Source organism: Rissa tridactyla, chromosome 8, assembly GCF_028500815.1.
Source record: "Rissa tridactyla isolate bRisTri1 chromosome 8, bRisTri1.patW.cur.20221130, whole genome shotgun sequence".
Lineage (NCBI taxonomy): Eukaryota > Metazoa > Chordata > Aves > Charadriiformes > Laridae > Rissa > Rissa tridactyla.
The window spans coordinates 21,789,176-21,810,928 of NC_071473.1; the positions used below are offsets into that span (position 1 = coordinate 21,789,176).

The 21,753-nt window shown below is 49.3% G+C and overlaps 2 protein-coding genes across 7 annotated transcripts in view; both read left to right on the plus strand.

The window, feature by feature from the left end:
* Window positions 1-8,524, plus strand: part of FAM20B (FAM20B glycosaminoglycan xylosylkinase) — a 28,137-nt gene extending 19,613 nt beyond the window's left edge. For 3 of the 4 annotated variants that reach the window (XM_054212322.1, XM_054212320.1, XM_054212321.1), the window contains 2 exons: window positions 2,095-2,154; window positions 3,937-8,521. In XM_054212322.1, the coding sequence (XP_054068297.1) occupies window positions 2,095-2,154; window positions 3,937-4,168 (292 nt within the window). In that variant the 3' untranslated portion in view covers window positions 4,169-8,521. Of the gene's footprint in view, window positions 1-2,094; window positions 2,155-3,936 lie in introns of all 4 variants that reach the window. The other variant, XM_054212323.1, reaches the window with a different exon arrangement.
* A 3,205-nt stretch (window positions 8,525-11,729) lies between these two features.
* On the plus strand, window positions 11,730-21,703 carry TOR3A (torsin family 3 member A). 3 transcript variants are annotated; one of them, XM_054212223.1, is made up of 6 exons: window positions 11,730-12,320; window positions 12,679-12,792; window positions 13,538-13,803; window positions 14,463-14,638; window positions 16,798-16,922; window positions 17,092-17,608. In XM_054212223.1, exons 1-6 carry the CDS (start codon window positions 11,864-11,866, stop codon window positions 17,202-17,204), a joined length of 1,251 nt encoding a protein of 416 aa, XP_054068198.1. In that variant the 5' UTR covers window positions 11,730-11,863; the 3' UTR covers window positions 17,205-17,608. The 3 variants fall into 3 exon arrangements, with proteins under 3 accessions (XP_054068198.1, XP_054068199.1, XP_054068197.1); XM_054212224.1 differs by lacking the exon at window positions 17,092-17,608 and adding an exon at window positions 19,404-21,703 and having other exon boundaries at window positions 11,732-12,320; XM_054212222.1 differs by having other exon boundaries at window positions 11,792-12,320; window positions 17,493-21,703.
* Window positions 21,704-21,753: the final 50 nt, after the last annotated feature.

Sequence of the window (21,753 nt, forward strand, 5' to 3'; positions counted from 1 at the left end):
TTACTCTGTGCTCTAGATAATATCAACTGCTTTGGGCGAAGTCTTACTCAAACTACAGAAACGCCCAAATTAGCACAGTATGACCTTTTTTCCCCAAGCAACTTTCAAAAGTTTGCTTGTGTCTGTCCTTCTATTCCCAGAAAAGCCCCTCCCTTTTATGGTTTTAATTAATGGAAGATTAAAAACTTATTATTTACCGGGGACTATTAGTGAGTGACATAGTAAATCTTTTCAAAATGTGTCTCTGAATAGTTTGGCATTCCCTGCTTTCTGGATCTGTCTGCTCTGGCTTTAAAAGGTTAAAGGTTTAAAATGGAGATAGAACTGATACTGAGAGCAAAATATGATGATGTCCTGAGCATGGGCATTATTATTGAAACAAAAATGAAGCATGTGGTAACTGAGAGGAACTGATGAGAAGTCCCTCTTGAGGCTGAACTTTACTCTTAAGGATATGTGTTTAAGATGCGAGTTGTTCTGTCTGTGCTATAGTTTTTGTACGTTGGCTGGTATAGTTTAAGTTAAAAATCCTATTGCAGATACAGGCTTGTTTAAATCATAACAATTTGCTTAATTTTTTCTGAAAACAAAGATAACTTATTCCTCTTTCTCATGATTTAGTCCAGAGACTCCCTAGTTTTTTTTTCCAATGGGCACTACCATCTGCAGCAACAGTGAGTTTCCCCTTCTGCGGATGGACTGGCTTCTGGTGGTTCGCTCTGGCAGTTCCTGTGCCAGGCTCTGCTCTGCAGTGGCTCTGCATAACCACTTACGCCATGTGTACGCAGACCTTGAGACCTCTGATCTAGACAGATCCTTGGAAGGCTTGGAGTTACCATTTCTTTCCCCATTTGCCTTTTGCATAGAGGATTCCTTCCTTCCTTCCTTCCTTCATTTCTAATTTGTCTGCAGTAGTCCAGTTGAGTATTTTGTCTTTATGCATCAGCCTGTTCAGTAACACTCCTTCAGTTATGTCAGAAGGATGCGTTCCACCTTGGGACTGCTTAATTATTGCTGCTTGCAGACTGCTTTAGGTGAATTTGGCAAAAAATGTTTTTCTATAATGCTCTGGCAATGTGTTAGGAGGAAATAAATGTATTAGTCACTGGAATTGAATATGATAGTTGAAGGTCACGTCAGACCTTTTATTATAGTACATGCTTATAATGTTATGAAAACATTTCTGGTGGGGTTTGCAGGCCCAGAAGTAAATTGTTTTCTTGAAAGTTTAAGTAAAGTTCTTTCAGCTCCTTTGAGATCAGGACTAGGGGGAGAGTTTTTTCATAGAATCTTAGAATATCTCAAGGTGGAAGGGACCCATAAGGATCATTGAGTCCAACTCTGTGCTCCTCACAGGGCTATCTAAAAATAAACCATATGACTAAGGGCATCATCCAGACCCATGACCACTTCCCTGGGGAGCTTATTCCAGTTTTAAAGCTACTAGCAACAGAATTATGGGAGCAAAATAATGCCAAACTCCTAGACTAAGTTATCTTTAATGAGAGAAAAGTGCTTTTTTGAAAACAGTATTACGAGGGGGGTGTAACTATTTTGGAAAAAAAAAAAAAAAGCATGTGTTTGAAATACTATGAAATCCTTTTGTCAGGCCTTCCTTAGAAAGTGTGATTATGGAATGCTAAAGTTGATCACCTTGTTTGTTGAGCTGTTGGTCTAAGTTGGCCATCTAAAACAGCATGTGGCTGCTATTTCGTTCATTGCCTGTCCAGCTGTGTCAGACAGGCAGAGCTCTCGCTCTCTCTGTCCAGAATACCAATTATTCCTTTCCCTGGCTTCACAAGATGAGCTTAAGTTCTAAACTCCTCTGAAGTTTCTTCCTAAGGTGCCTTCGCCTGATAAAGAACTAGGTATGCTAAAGGTGTTGCTTCCCTTTATCTGGTACATTAGCTGATGCTGTGGAGAGTTATAGCTGTAATTGGTCGCAACCTGTTTATATTTTAATTTAAATGATTTGAGCTGTTGGAGCATGAAATTGCCTAGTATTGATTTTTTTGAATTCTTTACAAAATTATTGATGGTGAGCACAACGTTAGGAGTTCAACTGGTTCACTTGGTTTTGATTTTGCTTTTCAGCTTTGGAAACCCTGCCCTGGATGAAAGAAGTATCTTAGCTCCTCTTTATCAGTGCTGCATGTAAGTGAAATGCAGGGATGCTATTCACTTTACGTACGCAATTGCTGTCCTTAGGTTTGCAATATAATTTTAAAGTTTTAAGCCTTCTGGTAACCTGAAAATGTTCACTCACGGACATAGTGCTTTGCTTTTTTGAGGTACTATGTTTGTTTGATGTATTGTCACTGCTCAAGAAGCTGAGAAATACATTTTCATTAAGGTAGTAAATCAGACGGTAGGCTGTAGGAAGTAGTCTCGCCTCCAGGTCACTGTTTCAAATCAATCCTTAGTCAGCGTGACAGGTACTTTGCATCTGCAGCTGTCTGCATCCAGCTCCTGCCGAATAAAAGTTCACATCACAGTTTGAGTTCTGCCTGACAGAAGCAAAGACTCAACGTGTTTGGCAAGTTAACTACCTTCATTTCCGAATGTTCTCTCTAAACAAGACCGCAGCGCTGCTCAGGGTGCTCCTTTCAAAGTGAAGTTTGTAGGGTTTTTGCAGGATTTTGTTTCTGCTTTGGCCTTGTGAACTGCCTTTTCGTTCATTTTATTTTTGGAGGCCGTGACTTGTTGATTTCTTATTTCGGTGGCCGCTCTCTCACCAGGCCATTGGTACTTCTCATTAACAAATAGAGAAATGTTACAGGAGGAAAAATACTGGTACATCCGTTTGCTGCCTCTGTCACTTCAAGATAGCATCAACTCCTTTAAGCCTTTCAAATTAAGCGTTTAGTTGATAGTTCCTTGAGCCTTGGAAGGTGTTTGGAAGGTTTTGTCTCCTGGATTCCTCAGGAACTCCGTGAAACCTGGGAACTCTGCGGAAAGCCTGAGCTCTCACCCCCTGCCTGCACTAAGCAAGGCTCTATCCATGCTACGGTACACCTGGCCTACATTCTGCAAGATTCTTTTAGAATCCATATGGAGAACAGTTAAACTAAGTGATTTTCAAATTCTTTAGTTTTCCTACATTAATTTTAAATGCATATTTAATTTCCTGCTTTATGAGGATCTTTTGGAGTCTTTCTCATCTAGATTCTCCGAAATGCAACCATAGGAAAAGTTCATCTGTGTAAGAGACTTTGCAGTTTCCTGCTTTTCTGATGTCTTTTCTTCCTGATGCCAGGCGAATGCCATGTAAGAATTCATATGCGTAATTGTTCTAACTATAGGTTTGTTACAACACTTTCTTATATTGCTGATTTCTTTAGAGGCCATCAAAAACCAAAGAGTTTAGACCAGTGGTGCAAAACCACGAAAATTTGGGGGAGAATCCCAAGACACTTTACAGAACAAGACGGTTTTCAGATGGGCTGACACGAACAAGTTCAGTGTCCAGTGAAGCAGAAAAGTCACTGCTGTGGTCACTTCCTTGGCAGTTCAGTCAACTGATTTTTGTCCGTTGTTATTAATTGTTGGTCAGTGACGCTCTTCCTCAGGTGACATGAATTGTGTGTTTGAATTAACAGCCAGACTGTTAATTTTCTTCCCTTTTCTTTCCTTTGCAAATTGTGTCCAGGAGGCCTCAGGACTGAAGAGCTTCCTTGCTAGCAGTTGGAAGTGTTCCTGTGTAACATAAGAGTTACATCACATTAGATTCTTTCTTCTTCACCTTCAGTTTTCAAGTTTCACTTAGATACTGCATATAATGCAGTTATACCTGGACCCTCCTGTCCCAAAACCACTTTTGTAATAAGACTCCGTTGTTGATGTAACAGGTTTCCCTCAAGAGGTTGGCTTTGGTATTGCTGATGGAACTTGAGCTAGACGGTGGTATGATGACGTGTTTGTTTCTTTCTTTTGCAGCATCCGGGTTTCTACCTGGAACAGACTTAATTACCTGAAGAATGGAGTACTGAAGTCTGCCTTAAAAACTGCTATGTCGCATGACCCCATCTCACCAGTGCTTTCTGACCCTCATCTGGATGCCCTAGACCAGCGGCTTCTCAGCATTCTGGCTACAGTGAAGCAGTGCACAGACCAGTTTGGGCCAGATGTCGTGCTGGTGGAAGACAGGATGACTCTGTCTCATTTGTAATTGTAGTGGAACACAGATGAAACTCCTTTTTTTAAAAAACAAACAAACAAAAAAGCGATAGAAAAACAGCACAATCAGTTCGGAAAGGCCACGGCCAAGATGGACTGAAATGAACAGGAAAGCTTCCGAGCCAGGGAAACAGAGGTGACACTGGCTTTTACCTTGGGTTGACAGCAGTGAGAGGTGGGAAGTTAGAGCCTCGGATGGCTCAGTACCCGTAATGGCATCTTGGCCGTTGTGGTGTGTCCATTGCCGGCAGTGGACATCGCACTGGATGAAAATGGCTCTTGGTGTTGGTGGAAGCGTGTGGAATACAGACACTAATTTGTGGACTGAATCTAGAGGGGACAAATGGAGACGAACAGTATGATCCCCTCGCCTTCTCTTCCCCACATATGCTTTTGTCTGATTCAGGGTTGTACATAATCAGCTGTGAGCTGGTTAGGCATTTTGCTGCTTCTTTAGAGAAAGAGGAAGTGGTGAATAAAATAATTATTAGACCGAAGAGTTGTGCCACCCCCCGGGGGTGGGATGTTCTTCTGAATGCCATTAGGGGTGGGAGAGGGGACCTCTGCTGCTCAGTTGTCTTTTCCTCAATAAAAGGCTGGGAAAGGGATCTGCCTCATATGTGATAATGCTTCAGTGTTTTGGCTGAAGTCCTGTCAAAGATTTATCCACAGGGTTGGAGATTTAGGGGAGGACGGGGTGGTTAGACAGCACTTGGTAATTAAGGGGTTAAAGTAAGTTCCCACGTGTCCTGTCACTGTTTTCCATTTATAAGGAATATGGCAAGGTCTGAGTAGAGAAAATGCCCTTGCAGTCCTGTGTCTGTATTAACCAAATTTTCATTGTATTGTAGCTGAGGAGGAGGAGGACAGAATCTGTCCTTGTAAGCAGGTTCGGTTAAGCGAGGTCATGCTGCTTACTCCATGCCCTGTTTCACGTGGGGCATCTGGGCATGTTGCACTGGGGAGAGAGCGGTGTATTGCTGGACTTCCACAGTAACCTACGGCCAAAGGCAAGGCCCTGAAGAGTGGAGGGAACCCTGAGCTGTGGTCTTTCATCTTCTTCATCTCATACGGAGATGTGCTTCCTGCTGCTCGATGTTGTAATCACAGCTCAGTGCTGCTGTTTTGTGGACACCAGCGGTTTTTCAGTCCCCACCATCTACCTGTCCTGGCTTGTGGCCGAGCTGTGAGCACTTCCAGTAAGTTTTCTGCCTTCCCCAGCTGCTTCCTGCAACCCCCACTGTGATGTTCTGACTAGGGTGGTCATCCTGGGGTCCTCGCTCCTGATGGTTTTGCCATAGATAGGGGAGAGTTGGTGTAAGTCAGCTTTTCGGGGCAGACTTGTAGCACTCGTCCTGTGCTAGTGCTGTCATCCTTCAGCACTGCGTCAGCCTGCGCTGCGGATGAGCGTGCAGCCATAAAACTTGTCACACTTGCGGTAGGTCTGAATCTGCGTCTCCAGAAGGGAACCAGTTTCATCATTGCTTTTCCAAATTTAACAGTCTTGTATTGATTTTCAGTTCTGATGGTATGGTCTTTAGAAGTAAGGAAAGAGCCCGCTTCCCAAAGTGATTATGTATTATTGGACTCGTGAGCAAGAGCAGCAAAATGTCAGTTTAAGACCTTTCCCTTGATTTGTCCGTCAAAATCTTTCTAGTTCTGCAGTAGTGCAGATAGAGAGCTGTTTCGTGTTCTTGCGCCTGCTGCCGTACCCGATCAGAGAGGTCTTATTGAGAGAGTTTATTTTTAAAATTGCAGTTTTATTTTGTTGAAGTCTTTTTGTCGTTGCCTGAGCAGAGTATCTTGAAAGTAGAATGCAACTGTTTACCCAAAATTGAAAATTATGTTCTTCTACATCTTTTCTAGGCTTGGCCACATCCCGCCCCACAGGCAGGATGGGATGTTGAGTTACTTATTGGTGTTACTGGTCAGGACTGTAATGCACAGCCAGCTTTTAGGACACTGGTGTTAAGCTAGTGCCTGTTTATTGCCGTACATGGTAATATAACGCATCCTTTAAAAGCCATGATCCTGCGGTGAGTTTAACCCAGCGGTGTGGATTGTGCCTTGCGGGGGTTCCCTTGGGGCGGAGAGCTGGGCAGGAGCCATGCAGGGGTTGCCCTGGGCCCTGTCGCCTGGCTGGCAGGCAGATTTCGGTGGTGGAGCGAGACAGCGTTGGGAAGTACTGCGGGCAACAGCTAGGTGGTCAGTGAATGCATTTATTCTGAAGCGGAATAGATTCATACTGAGGCATTTTGGCATAAACTGTTTCCCCAGAAATTGAGGATGATGTACACAAAGAGGAGACGGTGAAGCACACGGTGGTGGCTCGTAGCATTTTTAAAAGCATGTTGTTCTCTTTGAGCTTAGTCATGAGCACTTAATGTTTTGGTAAGGATCTACCAAAATTTGATGGTTTGATTTCTGTATGATCACTCTTGATCATCTACATTTGATTTAATAATGGATTCCAAAAAAAGTCTTTCTGTCTTTATGAAATCAAATTAGTTTTCGGGGCTTATGTATTGTTTGTTCATGGGGCTCTAAACTGAAGCTTTTGCTGTCAGATGGAACCTGGGGGGATAGGTTTTCCCCCAGTACGAATGTCAAAGATTTAAAGCACTCTATTAGTTCACCCATAAATAAAGGGCATGAAGTCTGGCATCATCAGTAGGAGGACGCAAGAAATGGTTGCTTTTTTTCTTCTTTTTTTTTTGTCATAATGCTTCTGGTCACTGTAAGCACCACAGGCACTTGGTGTTCTGCAGCAGGAAAGAAGAATAATTTCCTCTCTTATCCCAAATCAGGAAGATCTGATTTGGGCCTTTTGACAATCTTTGACATTTTGGCAGTGATCGTTGTCTTGCTCGAATACAGAACCCTGAGAAATTTTCAAATCAGTTGTAACCGTTGCAAAGGAAATAAGCAGCATCCACACGCAAAGAGGGTCTGCTTGAATCTCTGAAAAATTTGTGAGGCAGGCGCTGTGCGCCGTCAGTGAGGTTTTCATGACACCTTCTGATCCTTGTTCACTGTGCACACTGTAATCCGCTGGCTCCAGATGTTACAAAATGGTTGGGTTGTGGATTTTAGTAATACCAGGGCGCTTGAAGCACAGAAATCAAGAACTAATTAAGAAGAGAGCATCATCAGCCATCTGCTATTTATCTGCTCCTTCCTAAGTCAGCAGTTGGGCTGGAGGAGACACTGAAGTCGGCTCCTCTTCCAGAAGCTAATGAACTGGAGCGTGTCTTGCCAAACAAACTTCAACTGAAAAAATACTAATTTATTAAGAAGGTAATTTATTTGCTGTGGCAGCTGGAGTAAGATGCTTGGAACAGACACCCCTCTTGGAGCTGTCAGAGGATTGCCCCTGGGAGCAGCTGCACAAATGGAGGTTGCTAATAAGAAAACAGAATGCAATCATGACTTTCTCCTTGTATCCCCTGGGGTCAAATTCCGCATAAAGCAACATTGTGTGAATAAAGATTTTAATAAAGCAACATTGATGGATTGTTCTAAGTCTCTCTCTCTCTCTTCCCCTCCTCTCTGTCTCTCTCTTGTTCCAACATGTGGTGGGCTGAGTGTTTAGAGTGTCTTGCTACTGACGTTTCGTGGTTATTTCTTCACTAATAGTTATCAATGGTATTTATTCCAGTTATGCATTTCCAAGAATGGGGTCAAACGCGCAGGTTGTTTGCGAGAGCTTTGTTGGTAGGGAAAGATGTGTTTAAGAAGAGTGTCCCAAAGTGATGCAAAAAAAAAGAATGCATTTAGTTTGACGTGATATTCGGAGAGCAAGTATTTTTTGCTTTTGAAAGTGCATCCCGTGGCCCTGCATCTGGAAGCACCTAGGCTGATTTCTTGGTTGTGTCCCAATAAGTTGGCTTTGTTATACGGAGCAAGGGATGTATATAGAGTTGGCGAGAGATGTATATAGAGTTGGGAGGTGTTCGTGGTTGGCTTTTCTAAGCTTTTATTGAAGCCCTTTATATCAGACAGGGCGAGTAAGCAGCCATCGAAATCCGTTCCTACAGAGCGCAGGGGTTTAATCTGGCTGTACCGGAGCTTGTTTGCTTAATAACCCACTGCAGGGAGTTTTTCAGAGGTAGGAGGTGATGCTCGCAGTTCTGAGTGTCGGGCATCTGGAAGCCAAGGAAGCCACCGAGAGCTGCTGGGTACTTCTGAGGGCTGTGTGAGCTGCTGCCAGCCCCCGTATGGCTCCTGGGGACAGGACACCACAAAACCACCAAGGCTCTGGAAGTGCAGGAATGGTCTTTGACCCAGCCTGTGGCATCAGCCTGGTGTTGTGAAACACCAAAGGCCCCTGCTTCTTTTTTTAAACCAGAGTTTCTCACTTGAAGCTTTGGACTTCGGCATTTGCTGAATTTTGCAAGAACTAGTTTGGGGGTTTTATTTCGGAGCTTTTGGGGGGGGGGGGGGAAGGATGTTCTGGGGTTTTTTTGTCTCCTAGCGTTGTGTAGCGACAATAATTTTTCATATCCTCCATCTCTATTTTCAAAGTGCCAGTTTCCTCAGGGAGCAGGACAGGATTCTTGCTTGTGTGTAAGCAGTACAGCAGCTTGCAGAAACTACAGGGGCTTTTAAGTTTTGGAAGACTGAAGCAACTAGTTTTGAGGGCCGTTCTTACCAGCACACTGTGGTATTACTGCTGTGTAATTCTGGAGTGGTTTACTTTAGTAATGGGGTGAGAATTCACATAACTGGGAGATTTTAAAGTGTTTCTGATTATGTAATGAACAACAATTTTGCGGAAGAATGAGCAGAAATAACTTTGAGCCAATAAAAAATGAAAGGGTTGTGAAAATTAGCACTTTCCCTGAATTCCTTTCAGATTCTTTCCCTACAAATTTTTATTGATTCTGAAAATCGGAAATTAAAATAAGTTCTTGATTCACATGTCCCCTGTGCGGGACTGGTGCTCTGTTGTTTTTTCACTGTGGAGTCTCTCAATATTTTAAAGAGACGGGGACTTTGGGTGGGGGGGAAACTGTAGGAAAGAGGGGGAAGGACTCCCCTTATATCATTTATTCCAGATCTTCCTCGGCAGCGACCTAATCCATAGCTGTGTTCTGCTGAGCTGCCGGGGAGAGACTCTCCTCCTGCTTTGTGTCAAGAGTTCATCTATGGATGCGCAGAAGGAATTGCTGTATGGAAACTGGAAAAACCAGAAAAGGATGGATGTGCTGCATTTCCCTGTCCAGCGGATACAGCCTGTGCTATAAAATCCTGGATTGCAAGGTTCCCCCTGAGTGTTTGCTTGTACCGAGTCGCGTTGGGGTACTGAATAAGCCAGACGTAAACACATTTTCCTGGTGCCGTTTTTTTCTTTCTGTTTAGATGATGCCTGCACTGTAAGACCTGACTTGACCTGAGATCATGGATTTTGAATCAGATGGCTGCGGCTCACCAGGATTGCTTTGGGATAACCGGTTGTGAGCTGAAAAGCCATGCATCCTAGTATCATCATCTCCCGGGCCATGCAGATCCCTGCTGCAAGACTGTCAGCCGAAGATTAGCAAAAACTGTAGCGAGTGAAATTCAGCAGAGGAAGCAGAAAAAAGGAGGGGGGGGATACAATCCCAGCAAGCTGTAGTATGCCTTTGGCTGCTGCTCTTCCGAGCCCCATCCTTCCCAAGTCGGGTATGAGTGAGTTCTCCTCAGTGCAGTGCTCTAGGATCTCTTCCAGTCTCCTGCACCTTCCCGTCTAGTCCATGGGGATAATTTCCTCCTTAAGGACCTGCAAAGGGAATTGAATTAGTCGGGGGTGGATTTTTTTTTCTTCCCCCCCCAACTTCAGTGCCTCCTTAACCTCAGAGCCAGGTCAAATAGGGTACCGTTGGCAGGTTACTAAACAACTGTTTTTATTTCCCCCCCCAGCTCTTATGATGGGCTGCACTTGAGCGAAGCTGACATCCCAGGAGTTATGCCGTAGTACCGTGGAGCTGGTGCGATGTTGGACAGTCAGTCGGTTTATCTTTCAGAATTTGCTTTTTTCCTTTGTAACATGGAAGCGTCTATTTTTTCTGAAGTCTGTCCCTTTTGGTAAGCTCTCTTCAGCTAAAGCACTTATCCCTGGGACAGTGGAGTTTGCATGTTACAGCTATGAATTTTTTTTCTAAATGTGTATAAAATGCTTCCATTCAGATGCTTCAACTAGTTTTCAGAAAGGCGGATAGCAGTTTAATTTGCTATGGCTACAGTGAGTTCGTTTTTTAATTGATTTTTTTAATGTGTACTGGTTTTAGTTCTGTTTAAGTTATTGCAAGGTTATGTGAAGGTTTTAGCCTCACTATTTTTGAAGCTGGAGAGGACTATTATGTTAATACCAGTTATCTTTAATGCCGATGGGTAATGTTTTGTAGCCACCTGTAGATGGTGATGTGCTCCACTCCAAGCCTTGGCGGGGCTGGATCCTGCTCCCAGTCCACCCGAACGAGTGGATTGCCAGGCTGGATGAATTGCATTTAATATCCTTCTTATTTTTATTTTCATGAGCACGTGGGATAACTTGAAATTCTTCCCATGTCCAAAGCATCTTGGCCTCATCTCGGTTAGGTGGCCTTGTCCTGATGCTCAGTGACTTGTAGAGGTGTTAGTCTCTTATAGTAAGCCAGCAGTGGGTACAGCTTTAAGGTAAAATGCAGGTTATGTGGGGCTTATCCACTTTTCATCTCCCCGCACACAGCTGAGTTTGTGTACTTGTTTCCAAAATCAAAGCCAGGGCTTTGCATGGGATCCTAGAATTGGCAGGATCTCCTGCCAAAGCGCGGGCAGCCAGCCCTAATGACTGCGCCTGCTGCTTCCCCGTACAGGAGCGGGGAGAAAACTGGTTGGTGGTGGTGAGCTTGGTGGTGGTAATGAGTAGTACCTCGGTTCTCGTATGTGATTTCATGGTAGTTCTGTGCTGATCTGACTTCTTTCCTTTTCCTGGCTGCTGGAGCGGGAGCCCACCCTACCTGTCTTTAGTGTTTGGATGTACTGGTGTATGAAGGTGCAGCACTTCTTTGGGGTTGATGAGGAATGACACGTGTCCAGCGTCACACAGCAAGCCTGTCCCAGGGCCAGCAACAAAACCATTTGTCCTAGAGCTTTGATCTGATCACTAAACTGAACTCACAGCACAGCAGGCGGCAAATGCAGCCCAGGCAGCACAGCGCAGCTCCCTGTGTTGCCGGTCTGACTCATCCACCGCCTCCTGCTCCCTTGTTTATGCCTGTTATTTTTGTGTCCCCTTGGAAATGACCCTGATGAACGACAACTGCCAACACCTCTTGCATTTGCGGCAGCAAATCTTCAGCTGGGCCGCTGGGCTACTTAAAAAGCAGATTATTTGCCTTCCCCGGGCATTCGTTGTTGCTGGTGCTGCGGCGTGGAGGCCGGAGGGAGGGCTGCAGTGGTGCAGCTGGGCGTGACAGGCTGGTAACGGTGTCGGGGAGCTTCCTTGGGGATCTCTCCGGCCTGGCTGGAAGAGGAGTTGCTCGCCTCCCCTCCCAGCGAGGGTTGGCAGGACCTGGGGGGAAGACCAGGCTCCGAGTTTTGTGCAGAACAGAGACCCGGAGGGGTGCCCAGTGCCTCCTTTTGGGAGCAGGGTCGGGTTTTGCAGTGTGGCGCTGAGCCCAGCGCGGGGGAGGCCGTGGGACAGGGTCCGTGCGGGCGCCAGGCCATGGCTGGCGTGGCCGTGACACCACCCCACCGCTTTCCCCCCGCGACTCCAATTGCAGGCGGCCAGGAAGTGAGATCACGGCTCGGGCGGTTTAAGGGAGGCCGGGAGCCCGCGGACACCCAGCAGGGCCGGGGCAGGGTCCGCTCCCACCCCACCGGGGATCCCGCACCCACCGCCATGGGTCAGGGCAGGCTCCGTCTGGGGCTGGCCTGTTGCCTCCTGCTGCTGCTGCTGGGGGGCTCCGGGGGGCTGGGGAGCCAAGGGGTGGTGCGGGGGCCCTGGGAGGAGGAGCAGGGCTCTGTGGCGGAGGGGGGACCGTGGGGCAGGGCGAGGTACGAAGCCGTGAAGAAGCACTTGGGAGCTGTGAGTGCTCTCTCCAAGCAGTATTGGCAGTACCTGGCGTGCAAGGTGTGGCAGCAGGGCTGCGAGGAGGAGGAAGAGTCCAGTCCCAGGCCAGGTAAGCACCTTCCTCCTCCCTTTCCCTCTCCCACGACAGGTTCTAAACGCCTCGCTTCCCCCAGCTCCTGTGGATGCTTTCCTTCCCTTCCCAAGGGTCTCTGCCCTGGATGTCTCCCTCCTCAACTCGGCATGCCCCAGGTTGCCACAAACATGTCTCTCCGTGCCCGCCTGAGCCAGCTGCTGCGCGTTATGTGCTCGTTCCACCACCCCACAGCCCGCGCTGCCTGGGGGGACAGTGCCTGATCCCTGCACGCGGGAGGAGGGCTGCCGTTAACTGGGCTCACCTGAGCGTCCTCACAAAATACAAAACAAGATGCTTTCTGGCGTGTTTCTGTTCAGACCACTGCCTTTTCCAGGCTGGAGCTTGCCCCTGGTGGGCCAGGATTACCTGGAGATCCTCTCTGCCTGGTACTGCAGCTTCGGCAAGTGCTGCAAGACAGGAGACTGCAGGGTAGTCAACAATATCACAGGTAGGTGCTGTGCTGTACCAGGGAGACCCCAAGCAGTGCTTGTCTCTGCTGCCTCTCCCTGTTGGCTCTTGTGTTGTTTGTTCATGGGGTTTTTTTCTTTTAAAGTATATCTTAAGAAGCAATGTAAGTAACGGGCATTTCTGAGCAGGGTGCTGAGCTGGTGGGAAGGCGAGGGGCTGAGCTAAGTCCTGTTTCTCTTTACTAGTTTGTAGTTCTGAGACTGCAAGAGAGTTTGCTCTTTGCTGTACAGTGTATCTGCTCCAGTTTGCCACGAGCCCTGTCCTCATCCAGTAGCTCCCACAGGGAGTCCAAACTGGCCCATTATCCAGCCCCGCATCCGGAGGGTACGCTAAGAGCTGCACGTAAGCCCCGTGCAGGTGTCATTGTTTTTTGCTGTCCCTGAGACTTCTGGTGTCCATACCCTCTGCTGGGAGCTTGCAAGGGCCTGTTGGCGTCAGCGCTCTCTGCAGACATCGAACACCTCCTTCCCTTCCCAAAGGAAAAAAGGAGTCAGTGGAAGATCTGTGTCTTTTTGCAGTCAGTGGCTGATGCAGGCAGGATACGGGCATCCTGCCTCATTATCCCTGTGGCTTTAATGCCGCTTCAGGCTCCTCTCAGACAGGCGGCCTCACCAGCAGGGCTGGGCGAGCTTAGTGCCTGACACGTCATCTCCTCTTATTCCCACCTGCAGTAGCAGCAGCTGGGCTTGCAAGTGAAAGCTGAGCTCTTGCTCTCTGTCCTGCAGGCCTAGAAGCAGACCTCCAGGGGCAGCTCCACGGGCAGCATTTGGCCAAAGAAGTGGTTGTCCAGGCGGTGCGAGGGTTCCTGCAGAGCCCACAGCCAGAGAAGCCTCTGGTCCTCTCCTTCCACGGCTGGTCCGGCACAGGCAAGAACTTTGTGGCTCGGATGGTGGCCAGTCACCTTTACCGGGATGGGATGAAGAGTGAGTGTGTCAGGCTGTTCATCTCGCTTTTCCACTTCCCCCATCACAAGTACGTGGACTCATACAAGGTGAGAGCCAACAGCGTGGCGTTGCTGTGGGGATGGCCCGGTGTACTGGGTCTGGCTGGGGTGGGGCTCATTTTCTCCACAGCAGCCCATGCGGTGCTGTGCTTTGGATTTGTGAGTAACACGGTGTGGATAACACGCTGGTGTTTGGCTTCTGCTGAGCAGTGCCGGCGCAGCCTCAAGGCTTTCTCCTTCTCCCACTCTGCCCTCGCAGTCAGTAGTACGGGGGTGTGCAAGAAGTTGGGGGACACACACACTGGAGAGCTGACCCTAACTGACCAAAGGGATATTCCGTGCCATTTAATGTCATGCTCAGCAATAACAACTGAGGGGAGAGGGGCTTGGGGTAGGGAGCTACTGCTCAGAGACTGGCTGGGCATCAGTGGCAGGCGTGAGTGATTGCCTTTGCATCACTTGCTTTCGTTTCTTTCTTCTTCCTTTTCCCTTTTATTATTAAACTATCTTTATCTTGATCCACGCTTTTACTTGCTTTTGCTGTTCCTAGCCCTGTCCCGCTAGGTGGGAGGGAATGAGCGATAGGCTGTGTGGTGCTTAGCTGCCAGACAGGGTTAACCCACGGCGTCCAGGCTCAGCCCCTGCATGATGGTCTGGTGGCAGTGGCTGCTGCTGGGCTCTTCACGCTCCTCCCTGCTGCTCTGCAGGCTCAGCTGAAGAAGCAGATAAGCGAGACTCTGCAGCTCTGCAAGCAGTCCTTGTTCATCTTCGACGAGGCAGAGAAACTTCATTTCAGCCTCCTGGATGCCATCAAGCCTTTCATGGCCCACTACGACAACGAGGGCCAGGTGGATTCCCGGAGATCCATCTTCCTCTTCCTCAGGTGATTTCTGGGTCCCCAAAGGGATGGGGAGGAACAAAGTGATGGAATTTATCCCCTGAGGTGTGCTTTGTGGGGGGCTCAGGCTGCAGAGGAGGGGAAAGAGCTGTCTAGCTCCTCCAAGAGGCGGTTGCCTCCATCGTCGGTTTTGCTTATTGGTGCTGGGCATCCTGCCCGGGCACAGGGCATTTGCAGGAGGAGCTGAGGTCCAGCTTAGTTGGGACACCTGACCCAGTGTCTAGGCTTTGAGACAAGGAACCAGTGAGAGTCAGAGCTAACGTGGTGTCACCCTGCACCCTGGACAGCTGAGCAGGGAGATCCCATACTCCAGGGAGCAAAGCTGGGGCTGCAGGTCTTGGGTGGGAAGTTCTTGCACAACAGGGCACTGTTAGCTGGGAACAGGAGGCGGGGAGTTCCTGCTGCCTGGCTGAGGTGCCATCCATCTGCTGTGCTGTGAGGGCTGATCCCGGCACCAGTTCACCCTCTGCTTTAGCGACAGTTCCTTTCTCATCCAGAGGCAGAACGGGTTTTGGCATGTGTGCACCCCAGTGCTGTCCCTCACCCAGGCCTAGGTGTGATGTATGTAGGGGGAGAAGTGGGACATCTTAAAACTGAGAGGTGAGGTAGGCACGTGACTGAAGTAGCCAGTGAGAAGTGCCAAAGGGAGACAAGCATCATGGGGCCCCTTCAATTTCGGATTTGCAGCCTTCAGCTTGGCTCTGGCAAGAGGTATTCCCCCGGACCGGAGGTGGGCAGAGCATTTGTTCTCCGTCTCCCACCATCCAGGTGAGTGTTCTAACCTCCGAGCTTGGTGGTTCCCCAGGGAAGTTTCTCTGCCCATGGAGGACCTGTATCTGCGCCGGTGCTTGTGGAGCTGGCCACGTTTCACTCCTACTTGCATGGGCCTCCGGCAGGAGCCATGGCGGAGGGGCAGATTCTCCCTTGTCGCTCGGGGCAGGGTGGATGTGCTGCCGGCTGCGCTGAGCTGACCTCGTGTCCTACCTGGCAAGCCGTGCAGGTGTGGGGGGGTGATGTCAGCCCCTTGGTGCCACCGAGCAGAGCAGAGCAGGGTGCCACAGCAACATGTAATCCTGGGGGGGTTTCATCATACTGGTGGCAGCGTGACACAGACCTGTTACAGGAGGGCTGGCTCTACCCCAAGGCTCCTTTGGACGCTGGGCTGCTCCTACAGCTTTGGCCAGGTCCGAGTGATGGGCATGGGGTGGGACTGGTTGCCCGTCCTCAGTCAAAAGGGGCTGTTTCTCCCATGGTCTGGGTGGCAGCAGGATCAGTACCAGCTCTTTCACCCCCACAAGGCAGTGGGGGGAAAAATATCGGCGGCTTTTTAATTTTGCCTCCTCTCCATTTGAGGAATGAGGCCGGAGCCTCTGACACGTGAGGGAAGATGGGTGCAAGGTCTGTGTCTCTCAGGTCTCTCTGACTCCAACCTACACAAGCCCTGCAGCCAGCTGGTTCCCAGAATTGCCAGCTCACAGGTGGTGGGGCACTCGTGGGTGGGGGCTGTTGTCTGAGGCTGTTTTAAACCCCTCACCAGCATGCGGGGGGCTGCCTGGTCTTGAACTGCTTTCTGAGGTGAGGGGCTGCCCGGAGCCCTGATGACTGTCAGGACCCTTGTCCCCCACCACGGAGCTGCCCCACAGTGGGTGTCCAGAGGAGCCCTCGCATGGGAATGGCACCACTTTGTCCCTCAGGCAGCGGTGGCTTTGCTGAGTCCTGGGCTGCCACTAGAATCCCTGCCCTCGACCTTTACTTCTACTGGGACTCCTGCCGTGGGCTCTACCCTCCAACTTGGACTTTCAGGGGCGGCTTGTTGAGCGTTTGGTGTTGAGCCAAGTGTCACCTGAAAGGTTGATGGTTTCCAAGGCCAGGACAGGGGACTGACGGAGGTGGAGGATTCTCCTGGCTCCTGGTCCCACCCAGGGTCTGGGCTGGCAAGATGGAAGATAGCTGTACAGACGCCTATAGAAAGGGGCTCTTTGGGAAGACGACATCAGCATCTGTGAAAGTTTCAGATGCCGATGCGACATGGTAAATCCTTTGTGGCTAACGATTGGCGAGGCCTGTCCGTAGGGGAGGCTGCTGGCCACTCTCAGCGGTTTGTCTCTTGGGGCACAGTTGAGTGACTTCCCTTCTCTCTGCAGCAATCTCGGCGGCAACACCATCAATGAGGTAGCCCTGGACTTCTGGCGAGCCGGCCGGGCGCGGGAGGAGATCTCCATGGAGTTCCTGGAGCAGCGGCTGCGGCTGGAGCTGCAGGAGTCTGCAGGTAAGAGCCAGGCTCGCTTGCGGGCTGGTGTGGGCAGGCTGCCTGCAAACCTGCCTCTCTGCGCCGGCTCAGGGCCTCGCTTACGCAGTTCGATCCACCTTGTGCCGCACAAGCGCACGTGCTGCGGAACAGCCCGTTATTCCAACCCCTCCCCTGGGGTTATTTGCAGCTCGAGCCCCTTCCTTCATCTACGTTAGCCCAGCTGGAGGAGCACAGCGCTGCTGCGGCGGCCGGGCACACCGGGAGGGAGCCGTGAGTCCTCCTTGTCCCCTTCAGCCCTGAAAAACAGCCAGGTTGCAAGAGGCAGCCCAACACCACAGGGCTCACGCCATCAAGACTCCTCTTGGGGATTCAGGCTTCTCTTGGCCTGAGGTGGGCAAGCCAAGGGGATGTTCTGCGTCCAGACTAAGTGCTGGCCAGCTCTTTACAAGTAGAAAGGTGTCTCTCCCACCACATGTGGCTGCATGAGCCAAGACAGCCTCTCCCTGCCCCGAGACAAGCCTTGCCTCACAGAGGGATGCCAGCTCTTAAATGAAGCTCCTGAAGTTTTTGCCTTGCCTTTTGCTACAGAGAACGGTTATGCCCGCAGCCACCTCCTCGAAGAGAACCTCATTGATTTCTTCGTGCCGTTCCTGCCTCTGGAGTACCACCACGTGAAGCTCTGTGCGCGGGATGCTTTCCTGGCCCGTGGACTTCCTTACACTGAGGCAGCCCTCGACGAGGTGGCCAGGATGATGGTGTTTGTCCCCAAAGAGGAGAAGCTTTACTCTGCGCAGGGATGTAAATCTGTATCCCAGCGCATCAATTACTTCCTTCCTTGAACACCATGTGGGAGGACTACCCCAGTGGTGAAGGTGGTTCTGCACACCAGGACCTGCTTTCCTTGCGTAAGGTCGGGCAAGCAGATTGCACTAGCACAGGGGCAGAGACTTAACCCCTTGTTACTGCGAGGGCTGTTGACAGGGAAGGAGGTGCACCCTGCCCAGCCTTACTCGTGGGACATGGGGACAGCCTGCGCTTGGCTGCGTTTGGAGTCTGTCCGGTGTTTTAAAGTCCCTTCTTTTAGCAGGCAGTAACCTGAAGTGGTGATTTGGTTGTGCTGACAGATGCTTTGTCTCATGTGAGCGGGGATGTCCAAGTCCGTGGTTTGTTACCGTGTAACAAAGGCCTTGGACAGATGGGTCCTGTTGAGACAGCCCTGGCAGAAGCCACATCCTCATCCCAGTCCCTGCTTTCCTCTGTCACTTTACAAGATTGCACAGAACTGTTTTGCTGGAGTTGAGGGTTTTTTCTCTATTGCTTTCCCGCATTCACGCGGAGTCTGCCTCTCACCTGCAAGGATCGTGGTTTGTGCAGGGAGGCCCTTGCGTAGGGAAAACGACTGAATAATCTCCTCTGGAGATATCAAATCCATAACCTCTCGCTTTGGAGTGTCCCCCTCTCGTCGGAGTCTTTCGTTGTATGGAAGCAGCTGCGGGGATGAAGTGAACTTCTGCTGAAATTTTCCGAAGCAGTTTGGTGAAGAGTCTGTTTGTTTCCCCACAAAACAAAAAAGAGGAGACTAATTCTCCTTTCGAGGGCGGTTGAGGAGGATGTCGGCTGAGGAACAGGCTGCAATTGCAGTCAGGTTTTCAGGGATGCAGTAAGCTTGGGATTTTTTTTCCTCGGGGTTTTGTTTTTTTTTTTTTTTTTCAGTATGTTGCATGCTATGGTTTTTCTGTCTGGTATCAGCATTACTACACCAAGGTGCTGTTTGCTGTCTGGGTACTTGCCAGGTGATAAGTACGTTACGGCAGGACCAAAAAAATTTCAACAGCGTTACGGGAATCGCTTTGTGACCTCTAGGTCAAAACTCCCTTCCAACACCGCTGGGCTGGGGTGATGAGGTGACACGGCACATGCCAAGGACAGGGCTCAGCTCCCATGGGACACCCCATGCGTGGGACCTTTGATCTATTTGGAGCTTTGAACCTCTCTGGGGCGCCAGTGCTGAGCAGCACGACCTCTGGGAAAAGATTGACCAGACGCGCTTACTACGCCAGCAGACTTTGAGTTTGTGGTTCCCTGCGGGCGCGCTGGCACTGTTATCTAACGAGGCTTCAGAGTCCAAGGCAGGAGGATGAGCCGGCCGCTTCCTCGCTGCTCAACTGATGCAACGTTAGTTTAAACTTACCTGGTGTCTCTAGACTGGCCCTTAGGGCCTGTGCCAGCGTGCGCGGTTATCAGCAGGCAGCTCTTAGGCTTGGTTTCTCTCTTTCTTAATCACAAGTGTCAAGCCTGAAGCTTCAGCCTGGGAAAGCGCAGAGGGAGGGTGGGTGCGCCCAGGGAAGGGAGGATGCGGCCCCACGGAAGGACACCATTCGGGTTGGTTTTTATCACCGGGGCAGAAAGTTTAGAAAGTTGTTAGTTGAAAGTTAGTTGCTTCGAAGGTTGTATAAGCCAGGATCACCTATGATTTTTTTTTTTATTTTTTTTAAATAGAAAAGAATCTTCAGCTTGTCCGGGTTAGACTGATGCTGTCTGGAGTGGAAGGGAGTCGCTTGGTCAGCCGTTTTGCTTAGGGGCTGGTATGAAGCGGGCATGTGAAGCAGTTCTTACTCTGTTCCTGATGAAGGAGGTGGCGGTGGTGCTAACGAGGGCGACTGTTAAACTAATGACGCTCTGCCCGGTCACACACATGTATGCCGGAGAATTAAGCGAGCATTTGATTATGCAACCCCAACAGCAAGCACCGCCCTCCTCTCGTCACTCCAACAGCAACGTTAAGATTGATTTTTCGAGGCATAAATAAAAATACTGCTTTTCCTTGCAATCTGTCAGAATTAAATGGTTTTCCTTTTTAACAGGTTTGTAATCATCTTCTCTTTTCTACCCAGAATAACAAACTTCAGGTTAGTACCCAGCAGCTTCAAATATTCCTTGAGGAAAAAAAAGCAGCATACGCTGAAGTGTTTTTTTGCCAATAAAATATTGCAACCTTTATTTAAAACAAAATGCAAATTGGCAAAACTTTGTGGAACGACAGGCAAAGAGGCCCTTCAAAGGGCCTTATTTACATCAAGTTTAACACTGTTTGCAGTTCACAGTCAGACGATAGTGAGAGAATTAAATTAGAAAAACAACCAAAATATATTACAATAACAATTAAAAATAAAAACAGTTGACAACACTGGTAGAGTGATTGGTGATTAACGTGTTCCATTTTAATCCATTCCTGCCCTCAACGAGTTCACTATTGATACAGAAACAGCGTGCCGAGCCCCTCGGGCTTTACCTCCCGTGCACAACAGACACATTTGGAAGAATGACTTCCTTTGGTACAGACATTTCTTATTGTGTAGGTATGATAAAGAAGCCAGGTGTCCCATAACCTCTTCTTTCCTACCACCAGGGAATAGGCTGAAGGTTTCTTTCTACGCTACAGGCAACTGGAGTGCAGCCCCGGCACCCACCCGCGCTACATGGTGCCACTCGCACAGAAGTGGGAGGTTTCTGAGCATGCTTTCGTCGCCACCCCTTGGTTTTCCTGCCAGCTGCTGATCAGCACAGGGCTGGGCTGAGTGTTTTAAAAGAGAAGACAGCAGCTTGATACATTTGCAAAAAAAAAAAAAAAAAAGATCCTCTGGATTCATTAGTGCTTGTCACAGCTGCCGATGCCCAAGAGCGCCGACAAGCAAAATGCGGAGCGCCCGAGCTGCTGGGGCAGCCTGCCTTAGGGAAGGGTCTGGATTTCTTTACAGCTGCCCAGCGTAACCCATCCTGCCCACTCACGCACCCACCGCCTTTTAGGGAGGTTTGGGTGTAGCTATTGCCCCACACTGTGGGGTTTAGTTCCCGCCGCCTGCAAAGCAGCGTGCCCTAAAACTCTTGCATAAGCACACCTGACGGGATGTCAACATGCGCGTGTTGGACTGGGTCTCGTTGGCCAGTGGTGGTCAGGAGAAATGGCCTGTGTGAGGGGAAGGGGAACAGAGAGCTCCCCCCTGCTGGCCATCAGCAACGCTGCTCCCTTCAAAGCTTTTCCCAGTGCCTAAATTTGATGCAGTCCCAAGACCCAGACTCTTAATTCAGCTTCACCCCTTGCAACACTAATGAAGAATAGGATTAAATTGAAGTGCCGGCCGTCAGACAGCGGAGTGCACCGCTTCTCGGGTTAAAAAGGGTGTGCAGTGCAGGAAGAAAAGAGAATTGCACCTGTGAGTCAGCTAATTCCCCACAGTAGCTAGGAAGAGAAAGTGCCCCACATCAACTCACTCGTGTGAGCGCATGCTTTGTGCTTGGCATTGCCAGGCCCTATGTGATGCCATGCCCCTGTTGCAAAGACTACTTTAAGTTCTAGCCTATACTAGTGCAAGCAAGGGAGCCAGGCTGCAATCGCATCCTTACCCCACAAGGCCTTCTGACAGTGGCGCGGGAAGGAAACACAGTACGAGTTCACGATGCCTTGTCCCCTACCCTGAGCAGTGGAGTAAGAAGCGCTCGTCGTTGGGACAAGTACCGGGGGCTTCACCATCCTTACATTACTGTGCAAGGCTGAAAGCAGAGAAGCCGCTACAGTAGAGACCTTTAAGGCTAAACAGAAAGCCAAATCTAACAAAAGGCAGAAGGACTGGTAACAATTTTAGGAGAGCAGCTGTGGCAGGAGGAACAACTGAATGGTGATTTACAGCAGAACCAGCTTTCCCAGATATCACTATTTCGCTATCCTGCTAGAGGGCAGGGGAGAATTCCAGTTTGGGAACAAAACACTGTTTGGCATCAGAAGCAGCAGTGATTCTGCAGCTTCCTATTTGGGGGGGGGAAATAAGTGTCAAGTCAGCACTACCTCTGC

Bases quoted from the DNA above. Each gene is read 5' to 3' on its own strand.
- TOR3A (XM_054212222.1), top strand. From the start codon at position 11,864: ATGGCTGGCGTGGCCGTGACACCACCCCACCGCTTTCCCCCCGCGACT. The intron at 14,639-16,797 runs GTGATTTCTGGG...TTCTCTCTGCAG, and splicing joins TCCATCTTCCTCTTCCTCAG to CAATCTCGGCGGCAACACCA. The intron at 16,923-17,492 runs GTAAGAGCCAGG...CTTTTGCTACAG, and splicing joins GGAGCTGCAGGAGTCTGCAG to AGAACGGTTATGCCCGCAGC.